At 34.4% G+C, this 21,414-nt stretch overlaps 2 protein-coding genes and 1 long non-coding RNA gene across 3 annotated transcripts in view; 1 reads left to right on the top strand and 2 right to left on the bottom strand.

The window, feature by feature from the left end:
- Positions 1-1,386: 1,386 nt before the first annotated feature.
- Positions 1,387-7,557, bottom strand: LOC107740255 (uncharacterized). The gene is made up of 3 exons (XR_001640068.1): positions 7,483-7,557; positions 5,418-5,552; positions 1,387-1,883 (listed from the first exon to the last, which is right to left on the bottom strand). It is a non-coding gene; the product is annotated as an uncharacterized LOC107740255 (long non-coding RNA).
- Positions 5,668-14,744, top strand: LOC107740253 (troponin T, cardiac muscle isoforms-like). The gene is made up of 9 exons (XM_016552615.1): positions 5,668-5,747; positions 5,886-5,946; positions 6,258-6,374; positions 7,506-7,583; positions 9,198-9,305; positions 9,383-9,495; positions 9,645-9,735; positions 9,991-10,031; positions 14,578-14,744. The coding sequence occupies exons 3-9, from the start codon at positions 6,276-6,278 to the stop codon at positions 14,615-14,617; spliced, it is 570 nt and encodes a 189-aa protein (XP_016408101.1). The 5' UTR covers positions 5,668-5,747; positions 5,886-5,946; positions 6,258-6,275; the 3' UTR covers positions 14,618-14,744.
- Positions 14,745-16,067: 1,323 nt separating this feature from the next.
- Positions 16,068-21,414, bottom strand: part of LOC107740273 (plakophilin-1-like) — a gene marked incomplete at its 5' end in the record, with an annotated part of 7,763 nt that continues 2,416 nt past the window's right edge. Inside the window, 6 exons of the mRNA XM_016552653.1 lie at positions 16,068-16,185; positions 16,490-16,685; positions 16,993-17,146; positions 18,525-18,698; positions 18,889-19,065; positions 20,358-20,475. Coding sequence (XP_016408139.1) covers positions 16,083-16,185; positions 16,490-16,685; positions 16,993-17,146; positions 18,525-18,698; positions 18,889-19,065; positions 20,358-20,475 — 922 coding nt within the window. The remainder of the gene's footprint in view (positions 16,186-16,489; positions 16,686-16,992; positions 17,147-18,524; positions 18,699-18,888; positions 19,066-20,357; positions 20,476-21,414) is intronic.

The raw sequence follows: 21,414 nt of genomic DNA, 5'->3' as shown, positions 1-21,414 counted from the left end.
TAAATATTATACCACCTAAGTCACTGTATTATTTAGTATAAAATTATCACTCCAAAACAGTCAGAGCTCTAAGATCATCATATGAGCACACAGTTGTCAGCCGATCTATTAATAGACACGATGCACAGACACAGAGAATGTGTCTATTGTTCTCATTGTGCATGTACTATATGTGTTCATAGGTGCATGTATGTGCGGTGGCATGTCCAGCCCACCCTCTATCAACATAAAACATCACATATATAGTCATGTGATCTTGGGACAATTTATACATCATTGGGGATCAGTTTCAAGAGCAAACTACCTTCTGTAACAAACTGGTGAGTAACCTCATCCTGACCAACCTAAAGACAGGTAAGACCAACATCTGCACATCTCCACCAAAAGCATGATAGGGATTGATCGTTTAATGTTGTCAGTCTAGTATATTCACTGTAAAAGCTGACAAAATCTTGTGTAATCTGTATATGAAACAGGTCTTAATCTAAGCATGTCATACAGAGAGGACATCGAGTACGAGTAAGTGTCTTTGTGCTTCATTTAAGAGCATTTATATGCATTGCGTAGGACGTAACAAGAGAATAAATGCATGAAGTTTATTCACAGACACACGTTCAATCATTGACATGTTTATAGGGATTGCAAAAGTTAAAATAACGTTCCCATCTTGTTTGTTTCTGTCCAGGGAGCAAGAGGGTAAGTTTTCATCTGTTTTGGTTGTCTGTAAATAATAAATCTGCACTGAGTTAGGTCTTAAACTCAAAGCTTTGCCTATTAAGCCAACATTATTTTTAAATTAAAAACCCCAAAACAACACACAAAATACATCCTATAAAAGTAGAAGATATACAAATATTACAATAAGTCATATTTTTCACTTAAATAGTTCATTTAAGAATTTATAGATTTTTACTAAATTAAAATAATTATTTAGATTACCTGACAAAATACCTTTTTTAATGTAGACAAAAAACTAGCATATTGAAATAGCTAAAAGGATAAATTCAAATAAACAACTTTCATATAGAACATCTGACCTTTTACATCAGCCCATTTCTGCCACATAAGAAAAAAAATCATGCTTTTTTGTCATAATTATGAGATTTCTAAAAGATGTTCACACAAACACCCTCTCACATAAAACATTTCACCTTTTATTGAAGTCATTTCCACCACATAAGAAAAAAATCATACTCTAAATAATAATTGACAAATCGTCAAAATTCTTACATAAAAGATGAAATTATGAAATTAAAAAGTCATTATTGACATTAAAAGTCATTATGACTTTTGTCATAATTATGACCCTTTTTTCTCTTAGTTTCGACTTTTTGTCATTATGATTTGCATGTCATTATTATGATGTTTTTCTACATGGCAGAATTGAGCTTCCATACCTTTTTTACACAGATTTTTTGGACATCTATAATTATGGCTATAAACTAAATCTATGCTATTGTGGGATCAAATGCATTGCGGTGATGTTTCACTTAATAGTCGATTTTATTATACATGCATGCGTGACTCAGTATAAATACAGGTGGATATAAACAACATCGTTTAGAGACACTTAACAAATGGCATTTGATGATTCTTCTGATTATTCATATTGATTAAAAAGCATGCATGGTAGACTTAATTTTCTATAATTTGGCTGCTGTTTTTCCTAAAACCATAGTTAAAACATTCCATTCGGTGTTCAAGCAGAGAAAGGTTCATGTGTTTGAGGCTGTTGAGAAGGGCTGTTGTTTGGAGCACAATGGCAATCTCAGTCTCTCCCTCTCTCGGCCGGCCCAAATGGGAATCAGGTCTCTTCCCTGTAGATGATCCGGTTTGCACATCGGCTCCTGGGCTTTTACCCTGATACCTCAGTTAAATGTTACCTTTATTGACCAGTAGAGGAGAGAGTGACTTTCTAGGTGAGATTCACAGCGAATGAGGACGCATTGAACAAAGACATGTATTTTGAATACAAACCGTCCCTTTATGTTACAGGAATGTGTGTTTAGCCCACTGAAATTAGACCCGCAGAAACAAATAAGGGATCAGGAGAAGAATATAGCTGGCACTTTCCACATTTTTTGGTATCCCATGACTTTTCGAAGCATTAGTGGGACAAATCCTACTACTCTATGTTACATATAGTTTTGCATAGTAGCTAGTAAATACAATTATTGCCACCTTAAAATGGTTATTCTACAGGAATAGACAGGGTTATAATTATTAACTAAAAAAAAGTTAAAAGAAATATTAACTAAAATAAAAAAGCTGCCAAGACTTTAGTTTTAGTTTAAAGAAGTACGTACTAAAATAACTAAAACTAAATAAACTAAAACTATCAAATAGAAAACTAATAAAAAAAAACTGTACAAAAAATAATAATAAAATGACCAAAAAAAAAACAAAAGAAAATTACTAAACCTAAAATTGAAGTGAAAACAAAAAATATAAAATCTAATTCAAAATTAATAAAAACCATAAAAGTATATTAATGACACTAAAATAAAAAATAGATAATAAATAGACAAATAATCTCAATGTTATAAAAATATGTAAATGTGTAAAAGTAATATCTATCTATATATAATGAAAATATTTTTTTCTTATTAAGAAAAAAATTTGCACATATTTTAAAAATGTATACTATATGTATACTGCATTTAAACTGTATATTACTAAAGTAACATTTGGTCCAAAACTACAATGACTGACAAAAATGTCCAACCCTGTTATTTTCAAACGTGTTATCCACTTGCAATAATTGCTCATGTAAAATGAGTACCCATTCTGACATAAAGAAAAAATAAAACTCATGAAGCTTATTTATATATTTAATGCAACCTCAGTTTAAAAATTATCTGTCTGATTGTTAAGCACCTCCCTTCACTGATCATTTGCTGAAAAAGAAAAAAATGACTTCATTTTTAAGGTCCTGTTTTGAACCGTATGTGTGAAAGTGCCAGCTATTTGTTGTTCTGCAAGGACATTTGGCTGTTTTGACTTGTGAACCTACCCTAAATCCATTAAAGAACAGGAGAGTGAGAGCGGATGAGCGCTGGGGTGTGTCTCGTGAGATCATGTTCTTTGGCAGCCCAAACCGATATCAGAGGAGCTGGTGACGGTGTGTTTATGTGTGGCTGGATTAGTTCGAGGGTGGAGTATCAGGACCAGCAGTTTCCCAAACGACATTATGTAATAGCACTGTGTGACATCATTCACGAGTCTAAGCCTTTATTGTTTAAATGAGGGCCCCTCCTTTCACCGATCATTTGTTGAAAAAAAAAAAAAACTTTATTTTTAAGGTCCTGTTTTAAACCGTGTTCGTGAAAGTGCCAGTATTTGTTGTTCTGGGAGGACATTTGGCTGCTTTGATTTGTAAACCTACCCAACATGCATTAAAGAACAGGAGAGTGAGAGCGGATGAGCGCTGGGGTGTGTGTTGTGAGATCATGTTCTTTGGCAGCAGAAGCTGATATCAGAGAAAGCGGTGACGGGTGTGTTTATGTGTGGCTGGATTAGTTCGAGGGTGGAGTATCAGGACCAGCAGTTTCCCAAACGACATTATGTAATGGCACTACGTGACATCACTCACAAGTCTAAGCCTTTATTGTTTAAATGAGGCCTGATTTCCTTCATCTACCTTCAAACGCCTTATATGCATTCATAGAGTTAAAATGAGACCGAAGTATGTGTGCATTTTTGAGTTAGTTTGGTGGCAAAACTATCCCTAGTACACCCCCCGGAGCCGTGTGAGACACTTTTTTTTATGGATGGGCGCTTTTTATTTCACTTCTTTAGGACTAAAGCACTGCAACACCCTCTGACTGCAATGATAGAGCTTGGAATAGCCAGGACAATTTTTAATATAACTCCGACTGGATTCGTCTGAAAGAAGAAAGTCATATACACCTAGGATGCCTCGAGGGTGAGTAAAACGCAGCCTAATTTTCATTTTTTGGGTGAACTAACCCTTTAAGCGTGTGTTTGGGAGTCTGTGTATTTTGCATGCATGCATTGCTCATTTGCAAGTATATGCATGATTATGTTCTCAGGCTGTCTGCGTCTGCTTTGCACAGAGGAGTTGCAGGATGAGGAGGTGCTTGAGGAGGTAGAGGAGCAGGGGGAGGAAGGTAGTGTTGCTTGTTCTAATGCTATTGCTAAAGCCACAGCTAATAATGAATGAGATTTGTATGCAAGCTTTTTTTCTGCCATTTCTATCTCACAATCAATTTTTTTCTTGCAATTGTATATATAAAATCACAATAAAAAAAAATGTTCTCAAAACTCTGAATTTACATCTCGCAATTCTTACTTTTTTTCACAGAATTCTGAGCTTACATCTCACAATTTCTTTTTCTGCATTGGAGTAAAAAAAAAATAAAGATTGCAAGTTTATATAAATACAGAATTGTGCGAAAGTCCTATTTGTGAGATAAAGTGTCATAATTATACCTTTTTATTTTTTGTGATGAAAAATGTTTGCCATTATGGACTAATAAAACAGATGATGTTGTTGGGTAAATCTCAAATCTCAAAAAAGTTTGTCAAGAGCATGTCCCAAAATAAAACAAGGGTAAATTATATTTGGATAAACAAATCTAATGTACCTTTAATTTATGAATTTAAAAGAATGAAAATAATGCTTAATTTTTAAGCCATAACAAGGCAATTTTTTCATGCATCATATAATTTCTTAGTTAGCCTATTACTTTTGATTAAGGACTGAAAATTAACCCTCTTAGCTTCATTTGTGTGCTTTCATAAAATGGATAATGCATGATAATATTAATAAAAGTAAAATATTTATCATTTTAAATAAGTTATTTTGTTAGGTTCACTGTTCACTATCTTTCTACTTTTATTCAGTGTGTTATTTGCCATTTCTTTGTAATTATTTGTGAATTTTACAACCAATTTCTTAGTTCAAATTGTTTCAATGTAACTCCTACACCATTTTTATTTTAGTATATTAGTACTTCAGAATTATAATTACTTAGGGTTAATAATTAAGTAATGTAGCCTACACAAATCGTGTATAATGATACACAGGGCAAGACTTCAAATTGATCAATGTGTTTTCAGGTAAATCCTCCTGTTTATGTGTTATTTTTTAGGGCTTGTAGAGGCCAGTGGGAGGCAAACACCCAATCCACATCATGCAGGTAATAAAATACAGGATCATTCAGCAAGTTCTTATAATCCCATCAACAACACCCAATAATTATACTTTCACAAAGTCACTGAAGGGTGACACATTTGGGATGAACTTTAGAACAATGTCAGCTATTGTCAGCTTAATGGAATACATCCATCATATTTAAGAAGTTTCAAGCACTTCCAGATTTCTTAACCTGAAATACTCTGAAAACAATGGTGACCACCCAGATTTTTTTTTAAAAACGGTTTAGACAAAATACCTTTTAGTTTCTGCTAACAGACGTGTCTTCAGGGCTTCTCTGTATCTCTTGGGTCTTGCGTCAATGCTGTGGATCTTCACATTGCAGTCATAGCTGACATGGCTGTCTTTTCTTATGTAGATGCTGCCGAGGAACCTGGGGAAGAAGGTAAAGTGATAACATCAGACTCACTCAAAACTGGTTTCACCCTAGAAACTGAGCCCTGATCACCTTTGACCCCCTTTAAAAGAAACAACAGTAAAATCATCAGCAACAAAATCATCCATTTGTAATTTTTTCTTTACTCTCCTGCCAACCGGATGATGCAGGAGAAACAAAACCAAAGCACAAGTAAGTAAAACTTTCAAATTTATGCAAAATAAAATATAAATAGCTTATATATAAAGTATAATGTATAACAATGCATTTCCAAATGTAAGACCATTAGCATGAAAAAAAAAATACTAATGCATTGTTGTTGATTATTAGACCCTTTGTGCCAGCTTTGGTGCCTCCCAAAATTCCTGATGGAGAGAAATTTGATTTTGATGTGAGTATTTTTTTATTTTATGGTGCATCAGATTTCTTTTCATTATTGTAGTATACGCTTCCTTCATTTATTTACATTGTATTAATTTGTTTACTACTGCAATTTTGCTTTGCGGTGTTGTCCTTGTCAGCAACAATGCTGCAAATGCTTTCGCAATACAGATATACGTTAATAACTGTCGTGCCAATAAATCACTCTGTTACTAAACTAAACAGTGTTATATGACCTGCACTGTCATAAAACATGTGCTACGAGTAGTTTCTACCGTACTGTACATTATTACATAATTACCTTCAAACCCGTATCCTCAGGATATTCACCGCAAACGTATGGAGAAAGACCTGACGGAGCTACAGACGCTCATTGAGGCTCACTTTGAGAGCAGAAAGAAAGAAGAAGAGGAGCTGATCAACATCACCCAACGGATTGTAAGACTTTTTTTTATAAAAATCTTATAAAAATTAAATGCATTTCTTCATAACTATTGTCACATATTACAGAATAAATAAATAAACCCTCACCACCGCTACTATGATCAAACAAGTGAACCCTTTTGTTGAAATCACCCTGCTGAAAAAGGCTATTGACTAGCTAGGTTTTGTTGGTAAACAGCAGGGCTATACTGCTCTACCAGCAACAAACCAGGTCTAACCAGCATGGAAACTCATGCTTACTTTACTCTGCTCTTTCCAGCAGGACTGAGACTGGTTTCACAGAGCCAAACTGTTGACTACATAAATAAATACCTTCAAATAAAAGCATGACTCCTTGAACATCTATACAGAGAACATAAAAAATTGAAAATAAAAAACAAAGCAAAATATACTACAGTCAGTGTTTAATTTGTGTATTGTGTAAATTGTAATTATGTTAATTATGAATGCGTGGCTTAACAAAATATAAAACAACATCAAGCTACATGTGAGTTTTCTGAAAATGATTGTGTTTGCAAATGATGTGAGTGTATTTGATAAGATGTGATGCACATGGAAACTGTGATACACCACCATTGAAAACTTTGGGATCAGTATGATGTTTTAAGAAATTAGTACTTTTATTCATCAAGGATGTATTTAACTGATCAAGAGTGACAGTAAAGGCATTTATAATGTTACAAAAGATTCCTCTTTCAAATAAATGCTGTTCTTTTGAACTTTCTATTCACCAAAAAAAATCCTGAAAAATAAAGTGTATCATGGTTTCCACAAAAATATGAAGCAGCACAACGGTTTTCAGCATTGATAATATAACAATAATAAATATTTCTTGAGCAGCTAATCAGCATATTGATTTAATCACAGGAATAAGTAACATTTCACAATATATTCGAGTGAAAACAGTTCACAACATTACTGTTTTTACTGTATTTTTGATCAAATAAATGCAGCCTTTGTGAGCAAAAGAGACTTCTTTCAAAAGCATTACAAATATTTCCAACTGACATTGTAAGTGCCTCAGACGAAACTCTGAGTATGTTTCGAAGCTTTCCGATGTGCTAAATATGATTAGTTCATCTTCAAAGTGGGATAAATGTACCTGTTGTCTATGTTGACCACCAGGAGAACCGGAGGGGGGAACGAGCGGAGCAGCACCGGATCCGCACAGAGCGCGAGAAAGAGCGGCAAAACAGACTAGCCGTAAGTTCGTTCAAGTAACGTTAGACATCACGTCGATGTTATTCACCTTTTATTTTACAACGCGGAAATAAGCTATTTTCTTTGAATGTGCGAGACTTCCGGCTTCCGAATCATTGGCCGCTACAGGTAAATAACTAGATGATTAACAACGTGCAGTCTGTTTATGATTACGATAATAAATTAATATAATATGATAACTAATACCACTTTGCAATATCAAGCAGCATAATGGTCTGTTTACGCTAAAATAACTGGAAGCAAATGACACCGGATTTTTCGCACATTCAAATTACAAGGGCCGCGCCCTCTTTTATAAATTATTATTAAAGGGGTCATGACATGGATTTTTTAATTTTTTTATATATATATATTTCTTGAGGTTTATTTATAATAAAGTTTTTTGCACTGAAAAAAACAACAACAAATAAATATGTGGAAAAAGTATTGTTTTCAACCCTCATTCTGACCCTCTGTCTAAAACAGGGGTAGGCAAACTTGGCCCTTCCAGGCCACTTTCCTTCAGAGGTTAGCTCCAACCCTAATCAAAGACACCTGAACCAGCTAATCATTGTCTTCAAGACTACTAGAAGGCTACAGGCAGGTGAGTCATATCAGGGTTGGATCAAATCTCTGCAGGAAAGTGGCCTGGAAGGGCCAAGTTTGCCCATCACTGGTCTAAAACTACCTGTTTTAAGGGGCGTGTCCTTTAAGGCTTCTCAGTGATCAGCCACTGTTATGATTGGCTAACGTCATTGCATAGGAAACCGTATCAACGCCCCCTTGCTATTGCATGTGAGTGTTTCGACAACATAATCTAAATAAAATGGTCATTTCCAGACAAAGCAATATGAAATCATTAGCTGCATCCCAAATTACGCACTATACACTAATGAGACGATGACTATTCGTCGATGTCTTGCTCTGGAGGCAGTGTTTATGCAAATGTTTGTGCCCCTGTGATGTCATCATGCACCTCAGATCCAAACGAGCCATTTTCGGAGCTTGATTAAATACCGTATTGGCCCGAATATAAGATGACCCTGATTATAAGACGACCCCCCTTTTTCCAGATGTACCTTTTGGAAAAAGGCTTTTTAAAAACCAAATCTTGTTTTTTCAAAATCTTATTAAGAGTAGAAGTTAAATCTTACTGTAGTCTTCAAATCTGGGTACTGTCTTACGTTTTAACATCACGAAGGGAGTTTGGTCCGATCAGGCTAACGTGACCGTCACGACTCATGCAGCTGTAAGGTTTTTTTTTTCTTTTGTTTTTACTCGCGATCTTTACAACACGCATTACATTATGTATTTCATGGCACACTCGTTTTATGCGTATTTGGCGCCACCTAGTGTTGTGGGTGTATTATTGACATGTCAAAGTCTAGACCCTGAATATAAGACGACCGCGTTTTTTCAGATGTATTTCCAAGAAAAAAACATCGTCTTATATTCGGGACAATACGGTAAATGCTTTGTTTATAATGAGGAGGACGTTTTAAGCTGTAAAACTTGCAAGATGTTTTAATGGTACAAAGACCTCTTATATGCCAAAAGATCAAGGCAAATTTGATTTCTCATGTCATGACCCCTTTAATGAATTATCATTTCTTTCAGGAGGAAAAGGCACGAAAAGAGGAGGAAGAGGCCAAGAGGAAGGCTGATGATGACGCTAAGAAGAAGAAGGTTCTCACGAGCTTCCAGTACACGGGATTCATGCAGAGGGTAATGAGCTCAGAGGTCAAAGGTCACGGTGCACCGTCACTACATATGCTTATTTTCTGTTTTGTTTTGATTGACAGACAGACAAGAGGGGTGGGCCTAAGAAGCAAACAGAGAGGGAGAAGAAAAAAACGATTCTTAGTGAACGCCGTAAGGAACTGAACGTCGAAAACCTGAGTGCCGATAAACTGAGGTGAAGGAGTTTTCAAAGCATGACAGCACATACCTCTGCCAGCATGAAATATAGTCAAGTAGCATTACATGCATCGTGACATGAAGCCACGGGCTGTTGCTTCACATTCATGGTCTGATTAGTCATGTTCCTCATGTGCTTTTATGCAGAGAAACCGCGAACGAACTCTGGAAGTCGATGCGCCAACTTGAAGCCGAGAAGTTCGAGCTGCAATACAGATACATGTGCCAGAAATACGAGGTGAGGTTTCACATCCACAAAGTCTGACATGATGTTAGAGGAGTCATAACATTAGGAGAGGATGAGTTTATGAGATGTACAGTACGGTACAACTATCAATTACACACACAAGCAGTCACACCCAGCACAGACTTGGCAGAACAATCATCCGGGCCGGTTCCCAGAGATGCTGTTTGATTGACATGAGAAGGAAGCAAAGTTGTATGGCAATGATTCACCGAGACTGATTCATACGTGTGATTTTCTGTCTCATAGATCACCGTCCTTAGGAATCGTGTCAGCGACCATCAGAAAAAGTATGTTGCTGTGAAATGGAGCTGATTTATTGATGCATTATCAAAATCTACATTCATACAACTAACCAAAGTGCCAGAATTGAGATTTTCTCCTTTATTTTTGTGAGGTTGTTCACATGACCTATTGAATTTGGCCCACATTTTAGACACTAATCATCATATTTTTGTCATTATATGAAATTAGAAGAAATGTACACTAGCTTTTAAAAGTTGGGGATTCTAATGTTTTTTGAACATTAGACATCTCCTGTTCTCACCAAGGCTACATCTAGTTGTTTAAAAATACGGTAAAAACAGTAATATTGTGAAATATTATTACGATTTAAAATGTCTGTTTTATATTTGAATATATTTTAAAATAGAATTTATTCCCATGATACAAAGCTGAATTTTCAGCATCATTACTCCAGTCTTCAGTGTCACATGATCCTTCAGAAATCATTCTAATATGCTGATTTGCTGCTCAAGGAACATTTCTGATTATTAATGTTGAACACAGTTCTGCTGCTTAATAATTTTGTGGAACATTTTTTCAGGATTCTTTGATGAATAGCAAGTTCAAAAGAACAGCATTTATTTAAAATAGAAATCTTTCGTAACACTACAAATGCTTTTATTGTCACTTTTGATCAATTTAATGCATCCTGGTTGAATAATAGTATTAATTTCTTTTAAAATCTTTTGCACGAAAGTTTATATGTGGATTAATATTGCAAACATACAGTTTGTAGTACAATACCTCACAATTCATAAGTTATTTTTTGATTCACGCCAGCAGTAAATCAAGCATGCCATCATGAATGTCCAGTTAGATTGACATTAAAATTGCTCTGGAGTCATGTTGCAAAAAATCTGATATTTATAAGGGCAGCTCAAATTGAATTCAACTGCGTGAACAGCCAAAAACCTGCATAGCCCCTACAGGTGTTAAATATCAAATATCAAGCAACGGTTGAACAATAAAACATGTTACCTTCTGCTCAGATATGAATAGTGATGAGCAGTAGTCCTGAAATAACATACAGTATTGACCTCAGTGTGTGACAGACCTTGGTAAAAACCAAACTAAGACGCGTAATGCCACTAGGCTAATCTAGCATAGCATCATGTTTCCAGAACTTTCTGTGTGGAATAACAGTTGCTGCTTTGTTCTAGCACAACCTTTATCCGGATAGTGAACCTCAGACTATTCAAAAGGAAATAAACAGATAGCTGAAGGATTTTGTGCATGCAATGTACATTGCAATAAAACAGAAAAAGAAGTTGGCGCCAATAGCCTCGTGGTTAGTGCGCCGACACATCCATTAGGAAGGCATAAAAGCCCATAAATAATAAAAAGTTAACAGGTGTACTTTGAGTCAAAATATTTATTTAATCTATAATGAACTTCAAAAATACCATCATGCTAGTATTATAATGGTATTATAATGTTTTTGTATAATAGGCCTATATTTTATGCAATATATAAAAATATACGCTGTAAAAATATTTTGTCAGGTAACTTAAAAATATATTCTAAAATATATAGATGTAATCTAATCTAAAATAACTTGTTTAATTTAAGTAAGAAATATAACTTTAAATTACTGAACCAATCTGACGCAATTCGGCTAATGCAACAATATTTTAATATTTTTTTGCAAAATATAAAAATATTCACCAAACATTTTTGGTGAGGTAACAAACATATATTGATATAAAACAATATATACTGTTATATATTACAGTTATTATATTATTGTTATATATTATATGTTATTATATTATATATTATATGTTAGTGCTGTCGAACGATTAATCGCGATTAATTGTATCCAAAATAAAAGTTTTTGCTTACATTATATGTGTACTGTGTATATTTATTATGTATATATAAATACACACACATGCATGTATATATTTCAGAAAAATATGTTATTTTTTATATATTAAATAATTTATTTATAATATAAACTATATGAATATATAGACATGTAAATACATGTAAATATTTTCAAAATATATACTGTATATTTGTGTATTTATATATACATAATAAATATACACAGTACACACACATATATTATGCAAACAAAAACGTTTATTTTGGATGTGATTAATCGCGATTAATCGTTTGACAGCACTAATATATATACTGAATCAATCTGACGATATTAAGTAAATGCAACAAAATAACTTAATATGCATGAAAATAATAAGGAATTAATCAAAGTAGACTGATTTAACAGAAGTAAAAAAAATCGAAATAAATCTGACACATTTAAGTTAATGCAACAGAAATGATTTAATTGCACATTTTTTTTTACTTTTTACAATGTATATGGGACTAATTTAGTTGCAAAATATATCTAATAAACATCGCACTTTTTTAAGCATGTGGCCATCTGCTCGACACTAAGCCATGTGGAAGTCAGGTAGTTTAATAATAGACCACAACAACCATAAAATAACAAACAACTGCTATTCCAAACCCAGCGCTCGATCCCGTCATTCAACAGACTTAACAAATCCCTGTAGTCAAACCCAGTGTGTGTCGGATAAGTGATATATCTCCTGCCTGACTCGTGCCAAATCTGTTCGGACTTGCCGAGCTGTTAAGGCTAATGCGACCGACTGAACTGAGCCGAAATACAGCTGGGATGTTCCATCGGGCTCATCTGTGGGAATAAGTGGTGCCTAACAAAAGATTTTTGTAGATAACTATAGTTATGATACTGCAGATTCTGTTCCAAGATGATTTATCGAAGCGTTTCCCTGAGGGGATCCGCATTCACAGGCTCTCCAGCGCATTTAATGGCTCTGTTATGAAGGGCACACAGAGAATGAAGACAGATCCGGCAGCTGTTCAGGGGTTAAAGAGGAAGTTATAGGGGGTCAGACAGACCCGGGGCTCCTGGAAGATCCCGTTTTAAGCACTAGAAGAATGGGAGATTTGATCCGGTCTGACCTCGCTACTGCCAGAGATTAAGACAACACATGCGGAAAATCCACCTGTACAAAATAAGTCTGATCTGTCAAACGATTAATCATGATTAATCGCATCCAAAATAAAAGTTTTGTTTACATTATATATGTGTGTGTACTGTGTATATTTAGTATGTATACATAAATACACACACATGCATGTATATATTTCAGAAAAATATGTTATTTTTTATATATTAAATAATTTATTTATAATATAAACTATATGAATATATAGACATGTAAATACATGTAAATATTTTCAAAATATATACTGTATATTTGTGTATTTATATATACATAATAAATATACACAGTACACACACATATATTATGCAAACAAAAACGTTTATTTTGGATGTGATTAATCGCGATTAATCGTTTGACAGAACTAATATATATACTGAATCAATCTGACGATATTAAGTAAATGCAACAAAATAATTTAATATGCATGAAAATAATAAGGAATTAATCAAAGTAGACTGATTTAACAGAAGTAAAAAAAATCGAAATAAATCTGACACATTTAAGTTAATGCAACAGAAATGATTTAATTTAATGCACATTTTTACTTTTTACAATGTATATGGGACTAATTTAGTTGCAAAATATATCTAATAAACATCGCACTTTTTTAAGCATGTGGCCATCTGCTCGACACTAAGCCATGTGGAAGTCAGGTAGTTTAATAATAGACCACAACAACCATAAAATAACAAACAACTGCTATTCCAAACCCAGCGCTCGATCCCGTCATTCAACAGACTTAACAAATCCCTGTAGTCAAACCCAGTGTGTGTCGGATAAGTGATATATCTCCTGCCTGACTCGTGCCAAATCTGTTCGGACTTGCCGAGCTGTTAAGGCTAATGCGACCGACTGAACTGAGCCGAAATACAACTGGGATGTTCCATCGGGCTCATCTGTGGGAATAAGTGGTGCCTAACAAAAGATTTTTGTAGATAACTATAGTTATGATACTGCAGATTCTGTTCCAAGATGATTTATCGAAGCGTTTCCCTGAGGGGATCCGCATTCACAGGCTCTCCAGCGCATTTAATGGCTCTGTTATGAAGGGCACACAGAGAATGAAGACAGATCCGGCAGCTGTTCAGGGGTTAAAGAGGAAGTTATAGGGGGTCAGACAGACCCGGGGCTCCTGGAAGATCCCGTTTTAAGCACTAGAAGAATGGGAGATTTGATCCGGTCTGACCTCGCTACTGCCAGAGATTAAGACAACACATGCGGAAAATCCACCTGTACAAAATAAGTCTGATCTGAGGCCGCTAAATACAGGAAGATGGATTTTGTTAACACCTACTGTACTGGTGTATAGTTTAGGTCATGCTATATTCTTAAAAATAAACAATATTAACAGATCTAAAAAGACTGAGGCTAAAGCCATTGAAGAACCTTTTTAAATCCAGCAACAAACTGTTGTATTCTTCATGACCCAAAAATGTCACAGGTCTGTTCTGATAAAACAAAAACAAAAAAGCAACCATATAATGCTACATTGATCATTTACATAATTAACTTTTATAAAAAAAATATATATATATTTTTTTTTTCCTTTTAGTACCAAAGGCTCGAGGAGTAAGAGAGGACTACGAAAATAAAGCAGCTTCACGGAGACACCAGCAACTTCTACCACACTGATATTTTAATCATAAATAATATGCTTTAATATAATCATCTACATTCTGGTCCTAGTGTAATGTTTTTTGAAGCACTGCAAAGAATAAAAACAGCCATCTGATTGAAATATGAGACACTGAAGTTGGTTTTAAAGTGACTAATAAATGACTTGTAATTTGAAATTAATGACTCTTTTCATGTGAAACCAGTGAGGCTGGATTCTTCAGGTTATCGAGACACGACTGCAGGGTCGGTGTGGTGAGGTGTGGCTGGTTTTCACCCGTAACCACTCACACACACCCCTCACAGCTAGCTTTCCGCACCACACCCAAAATCCTCAACCGCCCGACACACACACACACACACACAATCATTTCCCACAAGCAGCCTCAGGAATGAGACATCTGATACTCAGACATTTACACTGACGCTGTTTTGGAGGAAAAACTGTTGTTTTTATATATCCACACTTAAAATAAAGGTATCAAAACGTTGTTTTTCTTTTTGCTACTTTTGCCTTTGCCTTGCTCAGCTGGAGTTTAAAAGACAATTAATATTCAGTAAGATTTATTTACTTATAGTTTTAAATGCACTGACTAACTTTGCAACAGTTATTAAACTGAATTGAATCAACATTAAATGACTGGAGCTGAATAATGTCACATGCTGTCTTTTTAAAGCTGAAATGAATTTTAAAATTTGAATGAAAATAGATAAAAAAATATGGCTCATAACAATTATAAACTAAATTATAATTATACACTATTTTTCATTTTATTTCTATTTAGGCAGAACAAAATTTGAACCGTATTGAAGTGGATAAGCAACATTAACACTATTATTAAACTGAACTATTACACTATTATCTTCTGTAGAGCTGATTAAAGCTGAAATGATAAACATTTGGAAAGAATTAAATAAAATTAGTAATTGAAATTGATAAAATATTACTCAATAATTATAAAATTATTTAAAATTAATAAATGGAACTATTTTCTGCCTACATCTGACTTGCAGTCTCTTCAGAAATAATGCACTTTGCAGCATCGACACTTTTATTGAACTGAACTGAACTGAACTAAACTGAGCTGAATATAACACTATTATTTTCTGCTTACAGCAACAAGTTTTGGTTTCATAATTGATTTCATAATTGAGGAATTTTACAATATTTACAATGTTGTTTTGCTTTTTATTAATGTGAAGCTGCTTTAAAACAATCTGTATTGTATAAAGCACTATATAAATAAATCAATCAACCGAAACACTGATCAGAAGAACCTATAATGAAGCATCAAGAACCTTTTACATTTCCAAAAAACCACAGAGCAGCTCACGAAACATACAGAGAGAGAACTTGTTCTTGATTTGGATTCTCTGCTGCAAAGAACCACTGATTTTCAAGAATTTTTATTTGTATTAGCAAACATTTCTAGCAAATATTGTTTATGTTTGCATTCTTACCTTTTTAAGGAAACTTTGAATATTCTTTTCTGACCACAGACTGTGAAGAAGAACTCCTGCGGCAGTGCTGGACTTCGGCAGACCCCTGATATATTACAAGAAATGACAAACATTTGGCACTGAAAAACTGCATATACAAGAGAATAAAAATAAAATATTTTTGTTATTATATTAATAATGTTATTATAAATTCTTAAAAATTCATTTTTTTTTTTTATTCTTTATTTTTCTGTTTTCTTTTTTGAACAATGTGCATAGTAAAAATTGCAACAAAAAGGGGAATTACATCTTCTATTTTCTTTTGCCTTCTTAATTCAAGTATTCTGATTCATATATCAAGAATAACCCTGTTCACCAAGCTGAATGAACAGCAGGAAGTGCGCACTCACAGATTGAGACTCATGTTGTTGAGGGAGTTGATCAGGCTGTTGTTCAGCAGACTCTTGCTGATCTCAGGGTCGGCCTTCATCAGGGCGTGTGCGTTGTGAAGAGCTGTGGCCATGGTGCTGTCGTATTCGGGCGAGGAGTCGCCCTTCGTGAGCCCTGAGTTCAGGAAGCCGACCAGATGCGGGAGAGTCTGCCGAGCTTCAAGAACAAAAACATTCATCAGAACGACCGCCAAACACACGCTACATCAAATACACCACAACACTGGGTCAAAAACAGTGCTGAACCAGACACAACTACAGAACACAACAATGACAACAACGGGCAATAATCACGCATAGAGACAAAAACGGCAACATTAATCCAAAGCAATCGGAAGTGATACAAAAACAAGCAGTCAAAACATAGAGCCTCACAGACCGTCAACCGTGATGCAGCTCCTTCAAACAATAACACGTCAGTGTTAAGCGGTCTTATCCTCGAGTGATGGCACACATTCGCTTACCCATGGTTTTGTTTGTTTGTGTGGATCTGGACAGGTTCCCGAGCAGAGCGACTGCGCTGTTCTGTAGAGCGGGATTGGGCGACTGCAACAACGGACTGATGTATTTAAGACCGTTGAGCTTCTGGACGATTGTATGACTCAACACATTCGATACCTGCAAAATAAGATGGGGGCACGTAGATTTATCTGGAATTTTCCCCAAAAATGAAATGAAATTAAACTATGGTTAATATATAAAATACTATTTTATCATAATAATTATCATAATGAAATTAAATAAAACGATTGAATCCAATCCATTAAAAGATGCACACTATACTTTTATAGATTACATGAACAGGTGCACTCTAAAATAAAATAAAAATTCATACATTTTTTAAAATATTATAAATATGCAAAACATAATTAAGTGTATATATACTACAATACAATAAAATAATATACTTGGTTTTTCTTTGAGCTCAACCCATAAACAGGTGCATGCAATTAAATAAAACGATTGAATCCAATCCATTAAAAGATGCACACTATACTTTTATAGATTACATGAACAGGTGCACTCTAAAATAAAATAAAAATTCATACATTTTTTTTAAATATTATAAATATGCAAAACATAATTAAGTATATATACTACAATACAATAAAATAATATACTTGGTTTTTCTTTGAGCTCAACCCATAAACAGGTACATGCAACATAAATAAATAAAATAACAAAATAAACAATGCTTAATATAAAACATTATTTAATCAAAATAATTATCATAATGAAATAAAATCCGTGCTTTTCTTTGAGTCCAACCAATGACAGATGCATGCATGCAAAAAAAAAAAATGAAGCTTAATACGTAAACCATTATTATTTGAAATGTACTTGATTTTTCAAATACAACCATGAACAGGTGCATTCTATAAAAAAATTAAATAAAAAAAACATAAAATAAAATAATTCTTAATATATAATGTTATAAATAACATTATTATTGAAATATATACCACAATACAATAAAATAAAATCCTTGATTTTAGGTTTATGTCCAACCCATGAACAGGTGCATGTTATAAATAAAATAAAATAAACAATGCTTAATATAAAACATTATTTAATCAAAATAATTATCATAATGAAATAAATCCGTGCTTTTCTTTGAGTACATCCCATGACAGATGCATGCATGCAAAACTAAAAAAAATAAATGAAGCTTAATATGTAAACCATTATTATTTGAAATTTACTTGATTTTTCAAATACAAACCATGAACAGGTGCATTCTATTAAAAAAATTAAATAAAATAAAATAATTCTTAATATATAAAACATTATTATTGAAATTCTTGATTATTGAAGTCCTTGATTTCAGGTTCATGTCCAACCCATGAACAGGTGCATGTTATAAATAAAATAAACAATGTTTATAATATAAAGCATTATTATTTAAAACATATATAAAATATAGCAGAATCCTTGATTTTCTCTGCATCCAACCTATGAACAGGTGCATGCTAAAACAAACTAATTGATGTCTTACTAAGCCATCAGTGGCTGTGAGGTTCTGCAGCGCTCCACAGCTGGCCTCAAGTGTGGCGTCTCTTTCACTGGAGCTCAACAGATTGAGGTACATCTGCAGGGCTTTGGAGTGGAAGAGCCAGCCGGCACCTTTAGGATTGTTGTCCTCCATAACTGGATAGTCAAAACCGCTCTGCTGCAACACAACCAAACACGACAACATGAAGCACAACTCAATAAAAACTAGCATCCACAGTAATGCAATGCTTTTGGCAAATGTCTCAAATATCTCCGTATTATTTGAAGAACCTTACAGTTCCACTGAAATATTAAGATGGCAATCACACTGTGAAATGCAAGCTTTAATGAGGCGTAAAACCACAAACCTCCTGCTGCAGTTTTTGGCTCTGGGAGCTGAAGCAGCCGATCGGACCGGCGTCTGATGAGCTGGAGCGATTGCGAGCATAACTGGCCAGCATGTTTATTTTAGTGAAGAGAGACGGCATCTCGGTCTCCAGCTGGTAGGTGAGGTTGTGCAGAATGCAGACGCAGTTCTCCAAAGACTGGAAAACAAGAGCACAATAACCAATACTGTGATAAAAACGTAGACATTAAAATAAGCAGCAGCAGTAGTGTCCAGTGGTGTGTTTTACTTGTCTATAAGTATTTTAATCAACATTTCTCTTGCTATTGTATAGTTATCATGCATTAATTGGGGGATTACAAGCAATATTTGTTTTTAAAATTCCATTTGTCACACCACAGGGCTATTTAAGTAAACAGCAAAAAGCTAAAAAGCGATTCAAATATTTAAAACTGGCAACAGCAATAAAAATAAACACATTAAAGCAAAATTATCAATTTCATTTTTATTGAGATGGTGGTTATATAATATAAACATTTTAAATATTTACATTAAAATATAAATTGTGATTTAAAAATTGAAAGTCTCTAGCAGTTTAATTTATATATACATATGCAAAAAAAAAAGTTTTTATTTTTTATAATTATAATTATATAGTATGTGCAAGTTTGTTCAAAGTGGCCGTGTAACAATGTGTGTTTAGGAAAACTGCAACTTGGAAAACTTTTGCACTTTGCACTTTTTTATGACCTCTGATTAAGCATTATAATAAAGATTTTTTGAGGAGGTTTTGCCCTGCATTTGACCGTGTGCGGATTGTTTTTTCTGCTGGCTTCATGTTATTTTTGGATCTACGCACCGGACTAACTTTGTGACTTGATATTGGACATCTGGCTCCTCTTCTGTGACTTTGTTTAGGAAAACTGACATGCACTGATTATTTGCATATCCAGTGAAACAGAAAGCAGATGTTGAAACATGCTCGTGAGGTTCTGATCAAATCTGTCCGTCAATTAAATGTAAGTAATGCAGCATTTTTTCTAACCACAACAATAGAGTTTGACTGCATGAGTTTAGCCCCTGGAAACGCCTTGTGTTCATACACACTTTCCTTCAGGGAGTTTTAACGCTTCGGGCATCACTACATAATAACTTATTAAAACACCATTAAATCATCAATGCCACACCAACATTCTCCACGCAGACTATAAAGATGCTTGCTTAGAAAAAACCCTTGACATCTCATGCCATCTTAAAACTCTTTTACTACAGAGAAAATACTGACACAAGGTTCCCACACTTTTGGACACTTCCTATTTTAATTAAGTTACACGCTTTAAAAGATCTTTTGATTCAGACTGACTCGTAATAGAGAAATTCAGACCATAATGCTTAAGTTTAAGCAAAGCAACAGATAGATTTTTGCTCATCATTTCCTGATTTTTCATGATCTGTTGTGTTCAGTAGCACATATAATCACCAAGCGTTTACCTGGTTGTCAGGCGTCCCGGCATTTACGCAGTTCTCCGTGTAGCGCATGAGCGAGTCGATGAGGCCTTTGCAGTTGCGCATGGCTTGTCGGATCGCCGGTTTGGAGGCGCTTAGGTTGCTGTTGACAAACAGGAGAAACGGCCATGTTGGGTTTTCTGCCTTCAACTTGATCTCAGAATTCACAAAAAAAAAAAAACAATCTGAAGACAGATTGTTACAATGTTTATACGCTAATTTGATAATCTGAGCCTTTAAAAATTGTGTCCAATTACTTCACCGCCACCTTTACGGCACAGTCATGCAATGCAAATACGCTTGATGTCAATATTGCACAGCTAGTTCAACACCGCAGCTCATTCTGGCCAAGAACCATCCACTGATTGACACGTGAAGTGATCATCTTTACATTTCTGATGGTCCAAAAACTTAAAGGGACAGTTCACTCAAAAATGAAAAGTCTGTCATTATTTACTCACACCCTCAAGTTGTTCCAAACCTGAATGAGGTTCTTTCTTATGCCCCAAAAATAACGTTTTGAAGAATGTTGGCAACCAAACAGCTGACAGTAGCCATTGACTTCCATAGTATGGAAAATTATTATGGAAGTTAATGGCTATCGTCAAATTATGTTTGGTTACCAGCATTCTTTAAAATATCTTCTTTTGTGTTCAACAGAAGAAAGAAACTTGTGGAACTGGTGGATGGTGAGTAAACGATGACAGAATTTTCATTTTTGACTGAACTAGCTCTTTAAAACTAAACTAGAATTTAAGGCAATACAAAAATTTGGTAAAAAAAAAAATTTTACCTAATGGATATCACTATACTTTACCACTTGATTAATCACTGTTAAATCACACAAATGTTTTGTATTAATATACATTAGAAATATAATTAAATAATATTAGTGATCGACCGATATTGATCTTTTATAACCGATACCGATACCAATTATTTGCATGTTTGTGTGCCCAATAACCGATATGCAGAACCGATATTTATTTACTGTTATAAAGTAAATAAATGACTGAGTGAAGGAAGTCCATGCTTCACTTTG

The sequence above is a fragment of the Sinocyclocheilus rhinocerous genome, unplaced genomic scaffold, assembly GCF_001515625.1.
Source record: "Sinocyclocheilus rhinocerous isolate Xijiao unplaced genomic scaffold, SAMN03320098_v1.1 scaffold795, whole genome shotgun sequence".
Lineage (NCBI taxonomy): Eukaryota > Metazoa > Chordata > Actinopteri > Cypriniformes > Cyprinidae > Sinocyclocheilus > Sinocyclocheilus rhinocerous.
Note: the sequence above shows the minus strand (reverse complement) of the source record. Positions and strands in the feature narration are given on the sequence as shown.

Bases quoted from the DNA above. Each gene is read 5' to 3' on its own strand.
- LOC107740253 (XM_016552615.1), top strand. From the start codon at position 6,276: ATGGAGAAAGACCTGACGGAGCTACAGACGCTCATTGAGGCTCACTTT. The intron at 6,375-7,505 runs GTAAGACTTTTT...GTTGACCACCAG, and splicing joins TCAACATCACCCAACGGATT to GAGAACCGGAGGGGGGAACG. The intron at 9,306-9,382 runs GTAATGAGCTCA...TTTGATTGACAG, and splicing joins ACACGGGATTCATGCAGAGG to ACAGACAAGAGGGGTGGGCC.